This window comes from Protopterus annectens, chromosome 12.part0, assembly GCF_019279795.1.
Source record: "Protopterus annectens isolate FY-2018-M chromosome 12.part0, PAN1.0, whole genome shotgun sequence".
Taxonomy (NCBI): Eukaryota; Metazoa; Chordata; order Ceratodontiformes; family Protopteridae; genus Protopterus; species Protopterus annectens.
In genome coordinates this window covers 1,385,681,046-1,385,698,488 of record NC_056746.1, presented here as the reverse complement: position 1 = coordinate 1,385,698,488, position 17,443 = coordinate 1,385,681,046, and the positions used below count along the sequence as shown (strand labels likewise).

The 17,443-nt window shown below is 46.5% G+C and overlaps 1 protein-coding gene across 1 annotated transcript in view; it reads right to left on the bottom strand.

Moving 5' to 3' along the window:
• Positions 1–17,443, bottom strand: part of CSNK2A1 (casein kinase 2 alpha 1) — a 1,738,971-nt gene that overhangs the window by 741,090 nt on the left and 980,438 nt on the right. Inside the window, exon 7 of the mRNA XM_044090445.1 lies at positions 11,977–12,036. Coding sequence (XP_043946380.1) covers positions 11,977–12,036 — 60 coding nt within the window. The remainder of the gene's footprint in view (positions 1–11,976; positions 12,037–17,443) is intronic.

The window sequence follows — 17,443 nt, the reverse complement described above, 5'->3', positions numbered from 1 at the left end:
AACAAAGTCTCCCCCTGGGACTCCAGAGAAACCTCCGGCGGAACCACCGGTCCCACTGACACCTCTAAAGAACCGGCGTCCGGTACGGACGACTCTTCTTGCCTGGGTTTAGCTGCTTTGTCTTTGCGCTTCTTCGAAGCGGGCCGGAGCATCCGACGGCATATTATAATTGCACCGCTCAAGACCAACCTGGCACAATCCAACCTTCGCTAATAGTGCGCTTATTGAACCTAGCACAAAAGCGACACCCAACAACGTCGTGCTCAGGCCCCAAACAAGGAATACACAAAGTATGACAATCTCTATGCGGTATCTGTTTCCCACAAGAAATACAGTTATTCACTTTTTCTGGCATCCGTAAACCACTGAGGCAAGAAAAACTAAAATATTCCCAACGGGGTACTTAGCCAACTTTGACTCGGTCTGAGACTCCGAATTCGAAAAATTTCAGAACGCCGAACGGCACTTGCAACGCTGCTTCTGCATCGGACCATGCGGCAAAAAAGACTGAGGATATGACGTCGGTCATGCGCATTTGTACCCTGACGTCCTGATGTCAGTCTTAAGCGCCTTGACCGACGTCAGCCTAATACTTTGATATTCGGGCCGACCGAGGACAGCGGACTACCCAAGTGTAAGGACTGCAGCAATGTGAGATGAAGAACATCTCTCTGCACTTTGCGTTGGAAGGAGATGCGAAGAGATCGCAGCAAGGCTGACCCCATGCAAGGAATATCTCCTCAGCTTCTGACTGTTTCAGAGACCACTTGTACGGCATCAAAATAGCCCGACTCAATCGGTCCGCTAAAATGGAGCGCCCCGGGATGTGCACTGCTATCAGAAACAGACAGGTGGAGATCGCCCACTCCCACAGCCTGGCAACATAGGGGATAGGACCTGATTCCCCCCTGCTTGTTGACATAACAGATGTTGTCTGACTGAATTGCAATCAATCTAAGAGGAAGGACAGTGTGAAAGGCTTCCAACACTAAAAGCACTACCATCATCTCTATAACATTTATGTGCAACTTGGTCTCTGACTGGGACCACGTGCCTTTGACCGTCCTTCCCGAAAAGTGTCCCCCCCCACCCGAATTGGGAAGCGTCCGTGGTCACTGTGGCTTAGACTGGAGATGACGCGAAGGGGTGTCCTCCTAATATCGCCGGTGAATTTAACCATCAAAGAAGGGACGTCCTGCAAACGTGACTGATCCTGATCAGAAATTCCATGGGCAGGTCTAGCCAAGACCATTGAATAGCCGGAGTCCACTGAAGAACCCGCATATGAAGGCACACACAAGGGAGAATCGATATGGAGGCAGCCATGGAGCCCAGTGCCCGGAGAACCTTGCTTGCCTTTGGAGACTTGAAGTTCGCTATTTGAGCTATGTGGCACCTGAGGTGTAAGATCCTGTCTGAAGTTAAGAATACTTTCATCTGCAAGGTGACTAGCCGTGCCCCAATGAAGTCTAAAACTTGTACTGGTTGCAATTGGGATTTCTTAATGACTGTAATCCCCAATAGATCTGCCAAATCAAATGAAGTAGTCTCGGGCCAAAGCAGACGCTTGTTGGGCGCAGCAAAGAGCCAGTCGTCCATGTAAGGAAATACCTGAATACCCTGAATCCTCAGGTGAACCACTACAACTGCCATTACCTTGGTGAACACCCTGGGGGCTGTGGTGAGACGGAAGAGTAGGGCTCTGAACTGAAAATGCCTGGCTCCCAGCCAGAAGCACAGAAACCTCCTGGAGCTTCTGTGGATCTTGATGTGGTAGTAAGCATCCTAGAGGTCTAACGAGCACATCCAGTCGCACTCTCGGAGATAAGGTAGAATGGACTTGTAGGGTGACCATCAAGAATTTCTGTTTGGCTACAGACAGGTTCATAGCTGATAGGTCTAGAATGGGCCTGAGGTCCCCAGTCTTTTTTGGTACTAGAAAGAACCTTGAGCAGGCGCCTGATCTGGACGGGGGGGGGGGGGGGACCTGTTTGATGGCTCATTTGAAAAGCAGCTTTGAAACCTCTAGAGCTGCGGCCTCCCTGTGAGCGGGTGGAACATCCGGGAGTGGTTTTGGAATATTTGGAGGGGCAACAAATGGGATAATGTAACCTCTGGATATAATCTGTAACACCCAGCGAGCTGTCATAATGGACTCTCATGCTGCTGGGTATAAGAACAACCTTCCCCTGACTGGGTCCAGAGCAGTACAGCCGGGCAACCCCTCAGGGCTGCTGACCGGGTCTATCAGAAAAGGGTTCCCTGGACCCAAAATTCCTGGGACCCCCCCTCTACCTCTGGGGTCGGTGTCGATCCTGTCCCCCTCTGCCTCTGGGGGAATAGTTGTCCTGAGAATCCCGGGAAAACTCAGATTTTCGGAACCACATCTTCTTTTGCCCTCTGATTCCTAGAGAAAGACTGCTGAGGGTTAGAGAAGCGGATCCCAACTGCAGACAAAGTCTTCCCGTCCTTTTCGCTCTGGACAAGTGTGTCACGTACTGTCTTCCCGTAAAGGGAAGAACCGTCATAGGGAGCGTTAATAAACGACGCCTTGAAAGGGTCTGCGAACTGACAATCTGAGCCAGGCATGACACCTCACGGCTATGCCTGTCCCAGCTGCTCCTTCCGTGGCATGGGAAAGGAGCCGCATAGACGTGTTTGAGACTAACTTCAGAGTAAACATTTTCGCAGAAAACTGTTTGTCATGTGGCGATAAAGACTCTAGGGGGACGACTCAGCAAATTCCGATGCAAGGTCTCGCTTAAGCCAGATCACATGTGCCAAATAGTTCAGCGCACGGATTGTAAAGGTCACTGAGGAATAAGCACGCTTCCCAAACCTATCCACCACCCTGGACTCCTTGTCTGGAGGATGGACTGAGGAACTCTCCTGTGCTAGTTCCCTCTTGTTGGCTGCTACGACCAACATAGCGTTAACTGGGGCTCTTTTTGACCAAGGCTGTCTGTCGGAAGGCGGAGATAATAATTTTGGCGGGGTGGGTTCTACGGTGTCAGGCTCCTTCCATGTCCGCATGGTGATAAGGTCCACCAAATGGTCCGCTGGCGGGGACACCCAGGAAGTAGATGGGCCCATGCCAAAGGTCTCCAGGAACACTGACATCCCCAGAAGGTTTTGGGGCAGACCAACCTCCCCTCTGGCGGAGAATCTCCATGATTTCTCCGAAGAGACGTCTTCGGGAGGTGACCTGGGGGAACCTTCTCCTTCATCTAAGTCAGTGTCCGTAATGAGGGACTCTGGGGAATCCAAGTGCCTCCTTTAGCACTTGCGCTTACGGTGACTCTTCAGTAGGACTACTGAGCCGCAGGGTGTTCCTCAGGGGAAATAACCTGGGGATCCTCTGGCATGGGCTGTCCCTGAGACCAGATTCATGAAGGGAGTCCTCGCCAAAACCAGGGGTATCTGGGTCGAATCCGAAGGGATGGCCTGGGGTCTCAATCCCTGGGAGAAAACCCTCTCCACCACTTCGAAGGCCAAAGAGCGCACTTCCTTGGCACCCAGCAAGGAATACGCCCTCCCCGGATCCGAAGCAGAGACCAGAGCCGAAGCAAGGGTAGCCTGAGGTCGAAGGAAACGGGTCGGATCCGAAAAAGGCGGAGCCGAAGAATCCATTCCCTTGGGTCCATCTCCCTTGTCCACGGCTCCGAGAGTCACTCGGATCCGAACTAGTCGGATCTATGGAACTCAAGATAACAGCCGGAGTCGAGGTTGGTGGAATAGGTGGCACCAAGCTACCAGCTCCGAAAATCCTCAGATCCAACAGCCCCAAAGCACGGACCGGGGAAGGAGAGATTGGGGTGGAAAAAGGGCATGTAGGTCCCCCCTCCAGAGGGAGAGGGGCCTGGCAAGACTCCCATCTGTATTTGGGTCTGAATGAATCTCCGCATCATCCTGTCCATGTCAAAGTCTGATAAGCACAGAGTCAATCGCGAAGAAGCCATTGACTCGGATCTGGCTGGTCTGCGCAGTGAAGGGGAGGAAGGCCTCTGATCCGAAGGATCCAATGTTTCCGGTGAAAAACGAGGAGACCGGAGCCATGGAGAAACTGGCCTCATGGACTTAGAAGGGGGACTAAGTAAGAGCTCCCTGTCCGGGGATCTCTTGCGAGGTCTATCCCTTTTCTTGTCCCTATCCTCCTTGCGCCTTTCTCTGTCCTTCTTGTCAGCTACACTGACTGTAGCTTTTTCCTTGCTTGACCCAGCACCAGAAAAAGAGGGAGTTTGAATCCCTGTCTGGGTGGGAGGTTGAGTACTAGGTACCGAAGCTGTGGCAGATTCCAGCATGGATGCATGGAGAAGCCTTTCGCTACTAATTTGGCCTTCTGATCCCTGAGGGCTCTACGATTGAACCCAATACAGACTGCACATTGTGTTGACAAATGTGACACTCCCAAACAAACACCACACAGAGTGCGACCATCAGCCGTGGAGAGCTTATGGCCACAAACTGATTTTGGCTGATCAGCCATGGTCCTGCACCAAACACCACTACCTACTAAATAACCACACACAAAACACCTGTAGGGGAAGGGCAGGCCTAACAACTACTCTACAGTGTTTTTTTTTTTTGACTAACCGACAAACAAGCGATATACTAGTGGGAGAGGAAGGGAAACAATTAACTCGGACACACTAAGAGACTAAGTATTAATAAAACTTACTATCCCTGAGCTCAGAGCGAAGGACACCACGATGCACACTACTGGCACGGCAAATGAGATCTGAGAGAAGGTAACAGATGGTAGGAGATGGTAGTGCATTATGGGTAGGGGAGGAGCGTGGAGCAGATGCTAGAAAAAAGTTGCCGGCTCGGATCCAATATGGATCCGAATACCCAAAGGTTGCAGATAAAATGAAATTAACTACTACAAATCTTGTGTTAATTCAAGCCAGACTTCCAGGTGTAGCACATCAACCCATAGTTACAAAGGCAGGCAACAGTAGCTGCAGATAAGTGAAAGGCATGTAAAGGAAAGCATACTCTCCCTACGGCGAGGCAGAAGTATCATGGTACCTTAAACCCCCAGTAATGCCAATAAACACAAAGGAGTGGATACTCTGAACAACTGTGATTTAAATAATTGTGGTCAAAGACGACAGTCCTCAGTAAGGAAATGAATACAGAAAACTACCAAAAGAGAAGCAAGACTCCTTCAGGCAAAATACATGGTGAACAAAAACAGCAGCAGTATCTCAGAGTACACACAAAAAACTACACTGTCTTTCGGCTTTTCCCAGTTAGGGGACGCCATAGCAGAACTCCGGTCCGCTAATGATTGGCAGTGAATTCTGTAAAGTGTCGAGTTACCAGCCCGGCACTCAGCCTTCAAAGAAGGCACACCCACACACACCTACCTGCATGTCTTTAAATTCACTCGACTGTAGGGAGGACATGCAGACTCTGCACAGAAGGCGCGCCAGCTGAGAATCTAACCTCTTGCAGTGAGGCGACAAGACTAACCGCGGCACCACCGCTTCTTAGTACACGCAAAACACTAAACACCCTAATTTACAAAAGGGAATCTTGCCCTACTGATGCCTTCCAGAGATGGAAAGAAATCAAACATAACCATACAATAAAAAGTGAATTATTTTTCACAACTGCATTAAGGTTACGATACAGTAACAGAGAAAAATGGAATTGAGATCTTTACAAAAAGGTAGGAGCAAAAGTACAGTTTTGTACCTACCATAAATGTAGATGTTCGGGTGCTAATACAGCTGCAGTAATCACAGATGGGTTTTCAGCCGTCAGGCGGTCCCTCGGTCGGCCGAATTCCAAAGTCTTGGTCCGGCGTCGGTTGTCGTCGCTTACTCTTCTGACGTCAGTAAGGCCAGAGTATATAAGACACAGCCAACGCCATGTTCTTCAGTCTTTCTTGCCCCAGATGTCAGGTGCCCCCAAAAGGAAGGCAATACATAAATAAGGCTTATCTACATATGCAAGCAATGCAATGTAATGCAAAATCAGTGTAAGCAAGCAAATAAAACATAGCAGGATAACCCAGTCAGGTGGTATGAAGAGGTTGTTAGGCCCCATGCCTTTACCAAGTGGGGAAGGAGGGAGGAAACCTGTACTGCAGCTGTATTAGCACTCTAACATCTACATTTATGGTAGGTACAAAACTGTACTATGTTCATCGTGCATACAGCTGCAGTAATCACAGATGGGTAGAGTCCCAAAGCTATGCATAGGGTGGTAGGTACTATGAGGAACTGGGTTGAGCCAGAATGCCCTGCAAAACAGCAGTGGCAAAGCCTGCTCTTGTTCTGGAATATAAGGGCAGGTGGTAGTGTTTTGTGAAGGTATGTACAGAATTCCAAGTGGCTGCCTCCAAAATATCCTTAGTAGGAACACCTCTGAGGAAGGCTGTAGAGGTGGCTGTGGCCCTGGTGGAGTGCGATCTGATACCAGTAGGGACAGATTTCCCATGATAGGAATAACAAAACCATATGCAGTGGCCAATCCACTTGAAAATGGTCTGTTTGGTAACTGGTTTCTCTTGAGCCCCTACGGCATAGGACACAAAAAGTTGTTCTGATTTCCTGAAGGACTTTGTTCTGTCCAAATAATAACGTAGCTGCCTATGGATGTCTAAAGAGTGAAGCAGCCTCTCCCCTTTGTTTTGAGGGTTAGGATAAAAGGTAGGTAGGTGTATGGCTTGATTTAAGGCTACCCTGGATACCACTTTTGGCATAAAAGATGGGTTGGTACGAAGGGAAACCCTGTCCTGATGGAAGATGAGGAAGGGCTGCACTGCCATGAGGGCCTGTAGTTCAGAAACCCTACGAGCTGAAGTGATGGCCAGAAGGAAAGCTGTTTTCCAGGACAAATGTTGCAGATCTGTTGAGGCAGCAGGTTCAAAGGGAGGCAATGTTAATTTTTCTAGTATGTAATTAAGGTCCCAGGCTGGTATTGGTTGCTTCCTTGGAGGTCTTATATTCTTAGCCCCTCTGAAGAACTGTCGTAAGAGTGGGTGAGAATAAAGGAGGATCCGTGTTGAATTCTGCAGAAATGGCTGAGGCATGTATTTCTATGGAAGAAAATGAAAGTCCACTGTTCAGCTAGGTACTGTAAAACCTGAGGCAAGTTCAATTTTCTAGGGTCCTGGCCTCTTTTCTCATTCCAACAGCAAAACCGCTTCCATTTTGCGGAGTAAGCTTTTCTAGTAGATGGTCTTCTGGCCTCCAAAATGACAACCTGCACCTCCTTGGAGAGTAGGGACTGTTGTGGTGTCAAGGAATTTTCCATGCAGCGAGGTTGAGTGTTTTCAGCTGACTGTGAAGAGTTTTGTAGCTGTTCTGAATCAGTAGAAGAGGCATTAGAGGTAGGGACCAGGGAGGAGTATGTGTTAGGCTCCTCAGGAGTGGATACCAGTGTTGCCTTGGCCAATCTGGAGCAATCAGTATCATCCTCGGTTTGTCTGTTCTTGCTTTCAAAAGCACCTTGGGCAGAGGTGGGAATGCATAAACTGTCCATGCTGTCCAACTGAATGAAAGGGCGTCCACTTTCCAGGCCTTTGGATGAAAAGTCCTTGAACAAAACTTTTTCAGTTGATGGTTCCTGTGGGAGGCAAAAAGATCTATGTCTGGCCTCCCCCACGCTTGGATTATCTCTGTAAACACCTGAGGATGTAACTTCCATTCGTGTGGATCTGTCATATTTCTGCTTAGAGTGTCTGCCAGTGTGTTTTCCAGTCCTGGCAAGTACTGTGCTTGAAGTTCGATTTGTCTTTCCAGAGCCAAGTTCCAAAGAGTCGTGGCTAGTCTGCACAAGGGGTATGAATGTGTTCCTCCTGGTTTGTTTATGTACCACATTACTGTGGTGTTGTCTGTTCTTATTAGTAACTATCCTGGATGCAGGAAGTCCTTGAAAGCTGTAATTGCATTTATTACTGCTAGCATTTCTTTTTGATGTGAAGGTGCTTTTCCTTTTGGGACCATCTGCCCTGAATGCACCTGTCCTTCATGTGCGCCCCCCAGGCGTAATCTGAGGCGTCTGTGGTTATGACTTGTTTTGCTTGAGGCTTGCAGAATGGAAGGCCTGTGTTTACTTGACATGCTTGGGCCCACCATAGAAATTCCTTTTGCAAACATGGAATTATTGGTATAATTGCTTCCAAACTGTGACTGTGTTGAGACCATAGATTTTTTAGGTACCATTGAAGTTTCCTCGTATGCAGCTTTGCACATGGGATTAGAAGAATGCAAGATGCCATGAATCCCAGAGCCTGCAGGATTTTCCTTGCAGTAAGCCTGGTACTTTTTTCTAGTGTTCCGAAGAACTGAGATAGTTGCCCTTGTTTTTCTGGCGTAAGATATGCCATCTGGGTGTTTGTGTCCAAGTTGGCACCCACGAAGGTTATTTTCTGAGATGGTGTTAGCCTTGGTTTCTCCTTGTTGATGGTACATCCCAGAGAAAGCAGTAACCGTGTCACACATGCCAGATGTTCCAATAGTGTGCGTTTGCTATCCGCTTGGATCAGGCAGTCGTCCAGATAAGGGTAAATTTGTATCCCTTGAAGTCTGCAGTAGGCAATCACTGATGCCAGGCACTTTGTGAATACTCTGGGCGCAGTAGATAAGCCAAAGGGCAATGCAGAGAATTGATAGTGGATTGAACCTGCAAGAATCTGAGGTATCTTCTGCAGCTTTGTCTGATTGGGACATGCAGGTATGCAATAAAACGTTTTGCAGAAGCACTAGAATCCCAATAAACTTGTCCTTAGTCTGGAACACAAAAAACTTTCTCGGTTACAAAACAGAAGTTCCTTTATTAGTTGACCAGGAATAAAATGCACGAATAGCTGTTAGAACAGTAATGCGAATAAATCCACATAAAAACAATTACTTCAATTACATGCAGGTATGCCTCCTTGAGGTCCAATGTTACCAGCCAAAACTCCTTGCCCAGCATGGGAAGAAGTTGCTGTAATGTGAGCATCTTGAATTTTGGTACGAGTAGGAATGTGTTTAGGATGGATAAGTCCAAAATGGGTCTCCAGTCGGTTCCTTTTCTTGGTACCAGAAAAAGTCTTGAATAAAAACCTTGACCTTGTTGGTGTGTAGGTACCTTTTGTATAGCTCTCATGTTTAGGAGCTTTGAAATTTGCAGTTGTGCCTCTGCCCTTTGATTTTGTGGCAGGTTTGGCATGCCTCTCATTTTTGGAAGAGTGTGAAATTGAAATTTGTAGCCTCTGTTTATAATGTCCAGTATCCATTTGTCTGCTGTGACAATATGCCAATTGCTTGCAAATAATGCTAGTTTCCCTCCCAAAGGTGCTGCCAGCTGAGACTTGCTTGGCATGGAAATGAGGGAGTCATTGGGTTTGCTTCCTGTATTGTTGTGCACTGTCTTCACCACGTCTTGGTGCTGGAGATTGCCAATGTCTGCCTCTATATGATCCTTGTGATTGCCCTCTGCCCCTTGTGCGACTGTATCTACCTCTTTGGGGCTTGTCAGTGGCTGAAAAGGACCAGATTTTTGAAGGCCAATTTCTGCTAAAACGTGGTGGTTGGACCTGTAAGAAAGCCTTGACAGTTTGCATAGATTTGGCTTTTTCTTCCATTTTCCGTAGTATCTCCTGAGCATTAATACCAAATAGTACATCCTTCTGTAAAGGAGCATCAAGAAGTTTAGCTTTCACATGATCAGGTAAATTTTGTTCCCTAAGCCAGGCATGCCTGCGAATGACTGATCCTGTAGCAGCCGCTCTACTGGAGGCCTCTAGGGCATCACAACCACATTGTAAGGTGTGTTTACCCACTTGCTCCGCACTATGCATCATATCCTGTAACTCTCTTAAATCTGGTTGTTCAGGTTGAGACATTTTGTTCCTTAATTGTGATAACAGGTACTGTTGATATTTAAGCATATGAAACTGACAGTTTAAGGCCCTCATGGCTAGGGTGGCCGAGGTATATACCTTTTTACCCCACCTTTCTAGAGATCTGGATTCCCTTTCTGCAGGGAGTGGATTCTTGGCAGTGGAGGCCTTTAATCCCTTGGGACCTTGTGAAATGGTTTCAGGGTCAGCATTATGGCCTTTGTAGAGAAATTGGTGAGAGCTGGGTACCTATCAGGTTTTACTGGTGCAGGAAGCAGAGAATCAGGGTTAAGGCAAGCCTCCGAATAGACATCATCCAGTACATCCAAAACATGGGGTATAGCCAGAGGTCTGTGCTGAGGTAACCAAAGAAATTCCCTAAGTCTTTTCTTGGAATCTGAAAAGTCTTGGCCTTCCCAATGGAAGTGTTCCCTCAAAGTGTGCAAGGTTTCCCCAAAAGAAAAATCCTCAGGAGGGGATACAGAAGGAATGGACTGTTCTGCATCCGAATCCTCAAAAGGGGAGTAAGAGTGTTCCTCTGCATCAGAATGTTCTGAAAATGGATCCCTGATCAGAAGAGGGAGATTCTTCCTCCACTCTGGGTCTCTTGTCAGGAGGGGGCTGAGAACCTCTGATAAGAGTAATTAAATCCTCAGCCATTTTAAGCATCTGTTTCTTAGGCATGGGTCCAGGAGATGGGCCCTGTGCAACAGGCCTCGTGGGATGCCTGGCTGCTTTGGCTTTAGTAAAAGCCTTTATTGAAAAAGAAGATGAGGGCCTAAATACACCATGGGTGGAGGTGGACCTGTCTACATTAGTAGGCTCGACATTAGCAGGGGCTTCGGTTGTAGTCTGGGAAAGGGCCGAGAACCCAGCGGTCTCGGGTACAGAGGACACCGCCAAAGGAGTGTCGTCGGTAGTCAGGGACTGCAAAGGCGTCTCGCTGAGAACCGGACCACGTGTAGCCTGTTTTGGCGTGGTTTCGGTGGGGACCGCGGGTCTCGCGTGTCGGTCCTTTTCCTTTCGTTTTTTGGACAAAACGGTAGTCGGAGTGTCCGACGACATTTTATAATCAAAAGCTTTACCAAAGTAGTGTTGGGCGAACTCCGCCCGACGCTTGATAGTGCGTTTATTGAAGGTAGTGCAAAAGCGACAGCCCGAGACGTCGTGGTCTGGGCCCAAACAAGGTATGCAAAGGGAATGGAAATCCTTATGCGGTATTTGCTTCCCACAAGAAATACAATTATTAACTTTTTCTGACATCGGTCTGAGGCAAGGAAAGTTTCCCCAACGGGGTACTTAGCTTTAAAGAAGACTTCGGTTCCATTTTTTTTTTCGTAATTCAGGAGCTGGCCGACCGGCACTTGCGAACTGCTTCTGCTTCGGGCACCGCGCGGCAAAAAAGACTGAAGAACATGGCATCGGCTGTGTCTTGTATACTCTGGCCTTACTGACGTCAGAAGAGTAAGCGACGACAACCGACGCCGGACCAAGACTTTGGAATTCGGACGACCGAGGGACCGCCTGACGGCTGAAAACCCATCTGTGATTACTGCAGCTGTATGCACGATGAACATCTACATAGGAATAAATGGTAATTGTGGAAAACAATACACAAAAGGGAGGAATGAGGTTTAAAAGAAGGCAGGACTTAAATGAGCTATGTAATGCTTGACTAAAAAAGATTGTGAAGATTATAAGTGATGTATAATGTTTGCAACTGGGAGTGCGTCAGAATGGTTTGTGATGGAAAATGTTTGCAACTAGGATTGCATCAGTGTGGATTTTCAACTATAACTGCCCATGTTGCAAGTGATGGCTTAATAAAGATGTTTCTTGTTTACAAAGGGGGGGGGGGGGCAGGAATTGAATATTTATGTAATGTTGCTTAGGTTATATGTTATATAGCAATACATGTGAAGTACGATGTTTATAAATGTGAACTTGTTAGTACAGTTTGATCGTTTTTACATAAATGTAAACTTGCTTATGCCAACAGTGATAATTCAATAAAGGTGTTTTTTTGCTGGCCTCATGTCTTGCAATACAACTACAAACTGCATTATTGCATAATGAGTTTTCTTAGTACTTTTCAACCACAATGTATACAAGCACGAGAAAAGCATACCTACCTTTAAAATCTCGTACATGTAGAATCGAATATCATAATCTGTTAAAGTTTGATACAATTGCTGCAAAATAGAAAAAAGTAAAATATTAAATGCAGAATTAAAAAAGGCTTGCACAAAATTTTCAACCAAGCACAAAAATCAGGACTGTTTTAACCTAGTTTCTAGCAAATAAATTCTACAGCAGTAAGACAGTCTTGTTCTGTACAAGACAAAACAGCCATATGTTCATATGTCAGTTCTGGACAAAATGCCCTTGTGGGATACTTTAAGCCTAGCCAATTATCCCATTTGAGAATCAATCCCTGTCCTGCACCTTGCGTGTGATAATCATTATACCAAATTCCAACCCTCTTAATATTAAGCAATCATTTTGCATATTAACAACCATAACCAATACCCAAAGGTCAGAATCAAACCCAGTACTCCGTATGTGTGAGGTAAACGGCTTTAACCATCTTGCCAACCGTCCTTCCCTTCAGTGTAGCACAATGAATAAAATGCACTCTATTCCTTAGACTTAACACTTCTGCAGAGTTGCTTAACTGATAGCATTACATAACAATGCTTAACACTATAAGGACATCAAAAGAATGACAGAATGGTATCAACTGTCACACAGTTACTCTAATATTATGAGCAAAACAGTCTGCAAAGCTCACAGTCACACTCTTGGTGATGCTGTTAGTGGAGGGTGGACAGTCTTTAGTGTCTAATAAAGGACACTACCAAGGAATGTCCTTTCATCTCTTACATCAAGCATCCACAGGACGGTCATTGTGCCAAATCTTGTGCTTTGCAATAGACCTTGGCTCTTAAGAGAGGGGTAATCTGAACCAAAACTTCATAGAGAATTGCAAAACAGTATGGTCTTTTTAGACCCTGGAATTAATCAAAATCAATCTACCAGGAATAGTGGAACAATGGATATGTTGATGAACTATGTTAAACCAATAACAAGGGTAAGGTGAAGAGGACAGCTACTCTAAGAGAAAGTTGTTAGAGGATGCAATCAGCACTACAGACGAGGTGCCAATATGTCCCTGCAAGTAGCATTTGCAATTGTCTGGGCAGGTGCGACGGCTATTAGAAACAGTTCAGAGTCAGTATCTGCACGGACTGCAAGGCATCACTTCTACAGCGCAGACCGTACCCTCCAGCTTAAACTCTTTTGCTTGGCTTGCTTTAAAGCTGCATGATCAGCACTGAAGAGCTGTTGATCTGTCCCCGAATGACACTGCTTTAACACTTGCAAGCCAAGAACAGATTGGTAGCTTTTATACAGTGCTGACTACCAATTTCAGTGTCTGCACACTTATGAGGTGTTGCAAAGATGACAATTTTTTGTCTTCAACTGTGGAGGACCCCCACCCAATCAAGTATTAGTGACATCCTCCCACATCTATTTTATGATTTGGGTAGGACAGGGAAATGGAGGTGCATTAAGGGAGGACGTGGGAGGAAGGGAAGACCTTTGCTGAATCACAGCTGTTCACTTGTGGCATCTGTGGCATCTCTGAGCATTCTTTACCATTTGGTCTGTACGTCTCTCTCTCTTGATTTGACCTTTTCTTACCCAGTCTGCCTTTGTTTTACCTCTGGAGAAAAAACAAACTGCTAAAGTAGGGTAGTTTCCACTGCATTTGGTACAGGAGTGAAAACAGATTAGTTGTGCAAAATCTTACATTAATGTTAGATGTCCTCCTCTTATTCGTTGCAGCATTCTGTACATGAGGAAGTTCACTTTCCAAGCAACCAAACGTGGACCAGCAAACAAGTAGTTAGTGCGCAGGGTGTGTGGTACTTCGTACATAGTCTATCGGACACAGGCTATAAAAGGGACATACGCACCATCCTCAGAACTGAGTGCCCCAGGGAGAAATCTTGAGAAATAGGTATGTAGGCTAGGTACATCCAAGGAAGAACAAATGCAAGGGGATGGAGGATGGGATAGAATACTGCAAAAAAGAAAACATCTAACATTACGGCAAGATTTCACACAACTAATCTCTGTCCTACTCTGCTGTTGCAGTATTCTTTACATGAGGGAGAATGCAAATGCTCACAAGGAGGAGAGGGAGGAGCGTAGGGGCAGAGCAGCTTTCCAGGAAGCTGTGGAGAACAGCCTTAGCAAGCCCTGCCCTAGATTTATAAAGGTTGTCCAGTTTGTAATGTTTGGTGAAAGTTATTAACTGAAGACCAAGTAGATGTCTACAAAATGGAATTTGTGTCCAATCCTTTGAAGAAGGTGACAGATGAAGCCATGGCTCTGGTAGAATGAGCTGTAACTGAGGAGGGAGGCTCTTTCCATGGTGTTCATAGCAGAAGGTGATAGCCTCAGAAATCCAGATGGAAATGGTCCGTTTAGTGATGGAAGTCATAGGGCTCTACGGTGAAAGGAGACCTACAAATGGTCAGATTTCCAGATACTTCTGGTTTAGACTACATAAAACCTAAGCTGTGTAGGGTCCCTATTAAATTGCCGAACGTTTCAAAGTTTGAATGTCATATGGTCGACACCATATGATTGAACTTTGAAAAGTTTGAAGGTGAAAGGCAACGGCTCCATATGCTCAGAATGGGAAAATTTCCCTTTTCTGCATTGAAGTGCGGTCTCTGAGTTGGTATATTTAAGTAGGGGGTGCAGGGGGGCTTGTCCCCCTGCTCAGAGAGTTTTTTTTTTTTAACCTTTTAATTATATATTAGAGGTTTCAAGTTTCGCTCATATGTTGTCAAACATATGAGGTTTGAAATTTTGAAGCTTCTAATACATAATATAGACCAGTCTGTGTATATCCAAAGTGTGCAGACCTCTTTCTGTAGAGGTTTTGGGAGAAGGGAAAGGTGGGAAGGTGGATCTGTTGGTTTAGTGATAACTCACTGACCACCATAGGCATAAGGGAGGGGTTGCTGCGGAGAGAAACACTGCCCTTATGGAAGACTTGGAAGGGAGGGGAAGCCATAACGGCCTGTAGTTCCAAAACCCTTCTGGTAGATGTGATTGCCAGAAGCAAAATTTTAGAAGCAGAAGCTGCTGGCTCAAGGGGAGCCAATGTCAGTTTTACAAAGCTAAGTTAAGATCTCAGGGAGGTGGAGCTGGTCGCCTGGAAGGCCTCATATGAAGGACGCCTTTCAGGAATTGTCTGGCTTCAAAACCTGGAAGCCAAGGGAGGTGAGAGAGACAGACAGGCAGAGATGCTTGATGTGCACTTTCACTGAAGAATATGTTAGTCCAGCATCCAGCAACTCATACAGGTATGACAGGACTGTGGGTACATCCACTGTTAGTTGGTCCATATTACATGAGAAACACCATAAAGAATTTTTTTCCCATTTGGATAAATAAGATTTCCTTGTGTTGGGTTTCCTGGCTTCTGCAGCACCCGGTGTACGTCTTCTGAAAAAAGGTGTCTGAAAGGAATTAAGGCCCCATCACTAACAGTGTCATCTGGAGAACTGACAAGTGGGGGTGAATGAGGGTGACCTTGTGTTGTGCGAGTAGGTCTACTTTGTGGAGTAACTTGGGGTGACTGCCCTTGGCTACATTTAGGAGTAAGGGGAACCAATGCTGTCTTGGCTAAAAGGGGGTCACCAACAAGATTTTTGGTCTGTCCTGCTGAATCTTCAGGACTCTTGGGATGACAGGCAGAGGAGGGAATACATACAGAAACATTCCTCTTTATGAAAAGCTGAGGGGGTCCACAGAGGGGGTGTGGGTCTGTGGCACAAAATCAAGGAAGCTGTCTGTTCATGGAGGAGGCAAAGAGAAATCCACTTGTGGAATACCCCATTGATGGACAATGCCCAAAAACATGTCCCTGTGAAGCATCCATTCGCGGGGTTGTGTTCTGGATCTGCTGAAAGCGTCTCCCACAACATTCAATGTTAGAGGGAATGTCTATAGCCTGAAGGGGCGTGTGAAATCTGCCCTAGCTACCACACCTTAAGAGCTAGTCTGCACAGGAGGTAAAACTTGGTCTCCCCCCATTTGTTTACATATCAGATCAATGTCGTGGTACCTGTTAGAACCTTTAAGGGCCCTGGGGTGAGGAGGAGAGACTGAAAGGCCTCAAATGCCAAATGTAGTGCTCTCACTTCTTTTATATTGATGTGATTTTTTCCTTTGAGAGGGTGACCAGGTGCCTTGCGCTTTTCATGGCACCGAAGGCTGCTCCCTAGCCTGTGTGTGAAGAGACTGTGTACATTTCCTGTACTGGTGGGACAGAATGGAGCAGGAGCCCTCGATTGGCAGAGAGCTGTTGAATCCATCAATTTATTTCTCGCTTCACGTAGTGAAGGGGAATTTGGAACTCTAGCGAGTGTGCATGCCGAGTCCCCACCGATTTCAGGTACCACTGCCATTTCCTCATGTGCATTTTTGCCAGACTGAGCATCGGTTGGTGGGAGGCCATAAAGCTAAGGATCCTGAGAAAGGTCCTGGCTGAAATGTGGGACAGAGGAGTGACACTTGAAATAATGCAGTGAGCTATGGTGGGGAGGGAAACCTTCATGAGGTCTGTCTGAATCCTGTATCCCAGGAAAATGTGGTCTTGTGGTGGGGTGAGGGCTGATTTTTGGTCATTTATAGTGAATCCCAGGGAAAGAAGGAAGCAGATGACACCGTGGAGGACCTGCTGTAGCACCTCTGGACAGTCTACTTTGAAAAGATCCAAATATGGGAAGATCTGGATGCCCTGCAGTCTGCAGAATGCTACCACTAGTGCTAAGCACTCTGTGAAAATCCTTGGGGAGGTAGAAAGTCCATAGGGCAAAGCAGAAAACTAAGTGTCCAGAGGCCACAGAGAATCTTGGATATCTCCTGTAGCTGGGGTGGACAGGAATATGAAGATAAACATCCTTTATGTCTACTGAACCCATGAAGGCTTGAGGTATGATCAGGGAAAATAAAGTTTGTAAGCTGAGCATCCTGAAAGAGGTTACCTTTCAGGTAGGTGTTTAGGAAAGCAGTCTAAAATGGGTCTCCAGGGGCTTTCTTTCCTTGGTAGTAGGAATAATCTGGAATAGAAGCCTCTTCCTCTTTGATGGGCAGGGACAAGTTGGATGGTACCTTGATCCAAAAAGTGTTTGTAGCACCGATGGGAACAGTGGTAGTTGCTCTTTGGCTGGGTGGGGGATACCCCTGGTGGAAGCAACTTCCAGACCATAAAGTATACACTTTCTTGCCTACTCTCTCCAAAAGCCTGTTATCCTTGTCAGAAGGTAGCAGGGAGGTAGAGGGAAGGAGCCTTGAGGGTTTGTCAGAGGACACAGTGACGACTGATGGGTCAGCTGAAGGTGCTCTGAATAAAAGCTTACAGTCTGCAGGAACCTTATAAAATCTGGGTTTTTTAGGTGCCAAAGGCTGAGTCAGGGGGTCTTGCTAGAAGATGCAAACGCATCTATGAAGGCAGGAAGGATGGGGTGAACAGGAGAGGGACTGGGAGTGTGCACTTGCAGTAGGTCATAACGT